Genomic DNA, 5,502 nt, shown 5'->3' with positions numbered 1-5,502 from the left:
ATGAAGGAAAGTTTGTCTGAATGTGAGTAAGAAGATGCGCAAAGAGAGAGAGAGAGAGAGAGAGAGGGAGGTGTAGCTGTTCATGCTGCTCTCACACACAATGCTATGTCGTTATGTGGCTAAGGATTGGGTCCACCGACTTGTAGGTCTTACCCTCTCTCCCCACAACTAATTTTTTGTAATATTATTTATGTTGGGAAAGAATTTAGCAAAATCTGGAAAAAAAACTTAAAGAGAAAAAAAAAGAAATAATTAAGAAAAAAAGGGGAAAAAAAAAAGGAGAGAGGAAAAGAATGGTGTGTATATGTGTTAGTGTATGAGCATGACACCAAATCAAAGAAGAACCACAGTATAGATAGTACCATCGCCTGCTGAAGAAAGATTTTCATTTCAAAACAGCAGAACTAGTAGAGGAGAAGCACCAAAGGGGCATGGGGGTTGATTCTCTTCAACTTTTCCTTACATAATTAGCTTTCTTTTCATATATACATATATTTTCTCCTTTAGGTTTCTCCTTAATCAATACCCAAGAGTTGGGAATCGAGATAAGACTCCTGAGGAGGACTGAAATTTGCATGCGGGGTTGAGGTTGAGGTTGTCTCTTAAATTCAGATTGCTTTTCGAGAAGAAAGGGAAGTTTTCTTTGAAGATGGCCGCTTCTTCTTCGTCGACGCCGTTCTTTGGAATTAGAGAAGAGGATCAGAACCAGATGAAGCAACAGCATTCCTCAACACCGACGTCATCTACAGCTCCAGCTGCACCACCCCAGAAGAAAAAGAGAAACCAACCAGGAACACCATGCAAGTATCCAATAATTTTTATCGAAATCATTTTTAACAAATTCTTGTAAATTCGCTACAGGTTGAAGTCTTTGCAAACATAATAACAATAATAATAATAAAAAGCCCAGTATATATGGGAACCCTAATTTTGGAACCTTGAATGGGAATTAATGAAGTGGGTATGTATGGATGTGCTTTTTTCCATGTTAATTTGAGTTGAGAGATTTATCGTTATTAAAATTAGAATTTTCTAATAGTTAGTTGTTTGGCATTTTTCCATGACAGATCCAGATGCGGAGGTAATCGCACTATCTCCCAAGACCCTAATGGCAACAAACAGGTTCATATGTGAGGTATGCAACAAAGGGTTCCAAAGGGAGCAGAACCTACAGCTGCACAGAAGAGGACACAACTTGCCTTGGAAGCTAAAGCAGAAGACTACAAAAGAACCAAAACGGAAGGTGTATCTGTGCCCGGAGCCCACATGCGTCCACCATGACTCTTCGAGGGCTCTCGGCGACCTCACTGGCATCAAAAAGCACTACTCGAGAAAGCACGGCGAGAAGAAGTGGAAGTGCGACAAGTGCTCGAAGAGGTATGCCGTGCAGTCTGATTGGAAGGCTCATTCCAAGACCTGTGGCACTAGAGAATATAGATGCGACTGTGGCACTCTCTTCTCTAGGTAATTTTTATCTCCACTTTATTCCATCTCCCTCCCCCCGGCCCTTTAATCTATCTATAATACGCATAGGCGTTACAACAAGCTAGTGATTCGCTTCTTCGGTTTAGGGCTTAGATTCCTCAAGTGACAGCTGAGGAAAAAGTTCTGATGCTTTCTTTTCTCTCCTGCCTTCAGTTACCTTCTTGCCAGGCTCTCTCTCTCTCTCTTCACAAAAGACGCACGGACACTATTTTCTTTGTCAAAATTCTTTGATTTTTCTTGGTACGGTGGCGAAGAAAATAACATGTTCCCACGTGAATAATCTCTGGAAACTGTTATGGTCGTAGAGGTTTCGGGCCAAAAAAAAAAAAAAAAAAAAACTTTCTTTCATCTTTTTATTTCGCCTCGGAGGCACCGCCATTTTTGCCATCTACTTTATGCTATCACGTGTTGCTATGCCATGTAGAGGGAGATGGTGTTGTTACCAGGTTTGTTCTCTTATGGGTTGGCTAGATGTGATCAGTACTGTGCTCTTGCGGGTATTCCTTTTTAATGACAACGTTACTCTCTCTCTTTCTCTCCTCTCTCTCTCTCTCCTCTCTCATGACTGATATTCAGATGCCTTTTCTTCACTGTCGTTGCAGTTTTTGAGCTGTCGTCGCACAGTTTACAGAATTGCAGTCTTTTGGGACTGAGAATTCAGTTTTGAGTTAATAAATGTGACAATTTCATGTTTAGATTTTAGAATTAATCCAGCTGGGAATTAATGGTATATTTCTTGGGTTTTTTTCATTAATTGAGCACAAATCCTCAAATGGTCGCTCTCTTGCATTGATTGACCACTTTTCAGAGTGTTAAATACATACATTTTCCTGTTGCATTTATTGAACAGCCAGCACTTGAAATTGTAGTTCTTGATTGATTGATAAATCGTTTTTCATGTTTTAGTAAAATTCTATCACCCACCCCCTTAATTGTCCTTTTTTATGGGGACAATTTAGTTAACTCCCTCTTAGCTAGCTCTTCGATCACATTCTTCTGTACCCACTTATATTTTTTTTTTTCTAATCGCTCTTCAATTCTTTTTTTTTTTTTTTTTTTTTTTGTCATTGAAGATCAATCCAAATCATTTTTGCCATCCCCTTAAACTTTTGCTATTTTCCAATTTATTGGATAAGAGAATTAATTCAGTATTTTGGTTGTTTTTAATCATTTTGGATCCTAAATATTATATATATATATATATATATATATATATATATATATATATATATATATATATATATATATATATATATATATTTGTGTGTGTGTGTATTTTGGGTAATGATTGCAATGATATATAGTTGCGTTACTGGTGTTCATTTGACGGTGGAATTAGGATGATATATATCCTATGCAAATTGTAAAGCTTACCTGAAAATCTCGACAAACTTTGTCAAATCTTAAAAGTGATTGTTGACTTCAAATATCCATGGAACGTCCAAATTCGATCTTAAATATACCTTTGATTCAAGTGTTTCTTTTGCAAATATATCTGATGTAAGCTAGGGATTGATCATATATATAATTGGTACAGGCGGGACAGTTTCATCACTCATAGGGCCTTTTGTGACGCACTGGCTCAAGAAAGTGCAAGACACCCTCCCAACATGAGCACTAGTAACTTATATGGAAGCAGCAACATGGGCTTAGGCTTATCTCAAGTGGGTCCTCAGATGCAAGAGCAGAACAACAGCCAATCAAGTGATATATTACGACTTGTCGGTGCCAGGCCTGGTCAATTCGATCATCTCCTTCCCCCGGGGATTGCTGCTTCATCCTTCCGACCACCACAGGCGCCCATGGCTTCTTCTGCTTTCTTCATGCACCAGCACGAATCCAACCAAAACTATCGTCAACAACAAGGGTTAATGCAATTCTCTAATCTTCAAAACAGCCCAACCAACCCTCCAACTTCAAGCAATCTCTTCAACCTCAGCTACCTTTCCAACACCAGCAGTAATGCCAACAATAACAACAACAGTCTTCCATCTTCGGGTTTGCTAATACCTGATCATTTCAACAACAATGCAAATGCTACTGCTGGAGGCGGGGAAGGGTCCAATATCTTCTCGGCTAACATAAATATGGCTGACCAAATCAGCTCAGGCGTCCCTTCTCTCTATAGCGCATCGCTTCAAACCAACAATGCCATCCCGCATATGTCTGCAACTGCACTGCTTCAAAAGGCTGCACAAATGGGTTCAACTACAAGCAACAACAGTACTGCCTCATTGCTATCAACTTTCGGAAGCTCTTCCTCGTCAAGTGGCACCAAATCGCTCGTTCCAGCTGGTAGCTTAAGCAGCATGTTCGGCGAACATGAGAGCCACCTCCAAGACCTGATGAATTCCTTCGCTAGCGGTAACTCCTCCATTCTCAGTGCATTCAGTGGATACAATGCGGGTAGGACCGACTTACAACACATGGATGAGGAACCCAAGCTACAGCCAAATCTCACAGTGAGCGTTGGAGGGTCTGACAGGTTAACCAGGGATTTTCTTGGGGTTGGACAGATTGTGAGGAGCATGAGCGGAGTTTCACAGAGAGACCAAAAACAACAGCAGCAGCAGCACTACCACCACCACCACCACCACCACGGCATTGATATGAGCTCCTTGGACTCGGACAGAAATACTGCGCCGTCAAGCCAATCTTTTGGGGATGGAAATCTTCAGTAGTTGCTGCTGCTGCTGCTGAAGGAACGTACAGAGGTACGTAAAAATTAGTGACGCATTAAATTTGATCATAAGAATAAAAGTATGTTGAATTTCTTGGCAAACGTGATTACTGTTATAGTGTTCATGGGGTTTTGGATTCTTTTCTTTTCTATTTTTCTGACACATTGTCTTGCAATGCGGGCAGTCCTGACTTGGAGTACTTTGTTTCTTTTCTTGTCTTGTTGTACTTATTTTTCTTTTATGTTTTTATTTATTTAAGTTTGTTGGGCTGGCGGAGTCACGAGCTCTGAACTTAGGATGCTCAGACAAATATCTTCTATATTGGGCCATAATTGTATATCGGATTAACCCCACAGACATTAGCTGACAAAAAAAAAAAAAAAAAAAAAAACACATTATCTCCAAATTAAAGAACAATTATCTCCATAGAATTTTTGTGAACACTCTTAGGGTTAGGGAATAAGTGGACGAGTGTTCGCATATATGTGTTTTTGAAACTCAAATAACAGAACGAAACTAAGGTTCCTCCTCATCATGTGAGGTATGATATATGTTAGTTGTGAAAGATTGGTGATTTGATATTATTGTTGAGTTTTATTTTATGTCAATTTATAAGCAGTCGAGTATTAAATATTTAAATTTGGCTCATTTAATTTTATTTCGAACACGAGTCGAACTCGAACTTAATTATCACCGACTTAGATATATGTTTAAATTTGGCTCGTTTAATTTTATTTCGAACACGAGTCAAGCTCGATCTTATCACGAGCTGCTCAATTAATTAATTTATTCATTTCTTATATAAAGTAAATATTATGATTGTTTACATTTTCGTAAATTCATACTAATCATTAATTAATTAAGTATTGTTAAAATTTTATCATTTAGTTTATTAAATAAATTAACTCGAATCTTAAATAGTATAAACTCGAGTTTATATGTATGTATATAAATTCATTATGCACATACACGAATTACGCGCGTGCATACACACACATATAACCACACATGTTCACAAACACACTCATTTACACACAAATCTATAAAATTAAACTCACAACAATAATTCAAGTTATATTTATCATTTTACGAAGATAATTCAATTTTACTTAAGATGTTCTTATTACAAAATTAAAATAATACGAATTTTTTTTTAAAAAAAAATGAAGTTATACAAGTTTATACAAATTTATTCGAGTCGAACCGAGTTTATTGGAGTATTTCTCGTTTAATATTCAAATATATTGTTGTATTCACGAACGGCTGATTTATTATTCAAACCAAAACTGAATTAAATTTAACCAAAACGAGCCAAATTTGAAAAAAATATCAAAAT

General features: G+C 37.6%; 1 protein-coding gene across 1 annotated transcript; it reads left to right on the top strand.

The window, feature by feature from the left end:
• The first annotated feature begins 279 nt into the window (after positions 1–279).
• On the top strand, positions 280–4,419 carry LOC133878519 (protein indeterminate-domain 5, chloroplastic-like). Its single transcript, XM_062317082.1, has 3 exons — positions 280–800; positions 1,068–1,464; positions 3,023–4,419. Exons 1-3 carry the CDS (start codon positions 650–652, stop codon positions 4,164–4,166), a joined length of 1,692 nt encoding a protein of 563 aa, XP_062173066.1. The 5' UTR covers positions 280–649; the 3' UTR covers positions 4,167–4,419.
• Positions 4,420–5,502: the final 1,083 nt, after the last annotated feature.

The sequence above is a fragment of the Alnus glutinosa genome, chromosome 1, assembly GCF_958979055.1.
Source record: "Alnus glutinosa chromosome 1, dhAlnGlut1.1, whole genome shotgun sequence".
Taxonomy (NCBI): Eukaryota; Viridiplantae; Streptophyta; class Magnoliopsida; order Fagales; family Betulaceae; genus Alnus; species Alnus glutinosa.
Note: the sequence above shows the minus strand (reverse complement) of the source record. Positions and strands in the feature narration are given on the sequence as shown.

What these genes read in the sequence shown, in the direction of transcription:
- LOC133878519 (XM_062317082.1), top strand. Translation starts at nt 650, where the DNA reads ATGGCCGCTTCTTCTTCGTCGACGCCGTTCTTTGGAATTAGAGAAGAG. An exon ending in AAACCAACCAGGAACACCAT is followed by an intron (nt 801 to 1,067) that starts GCAAGTATCCAA and finishes TTTCCATGACAG; the next exon opens with ATCCAGATGCGGAGGTAATC. An exon ending in TGTGGCACTCTCTTCTCTAG is followed by an intron (nt 1,465 to 3,022) that starts GTAATTTTTATC and finishes TAATTGGTACAG; the next exon opens with GCGGGACAGTTTCATCACTC.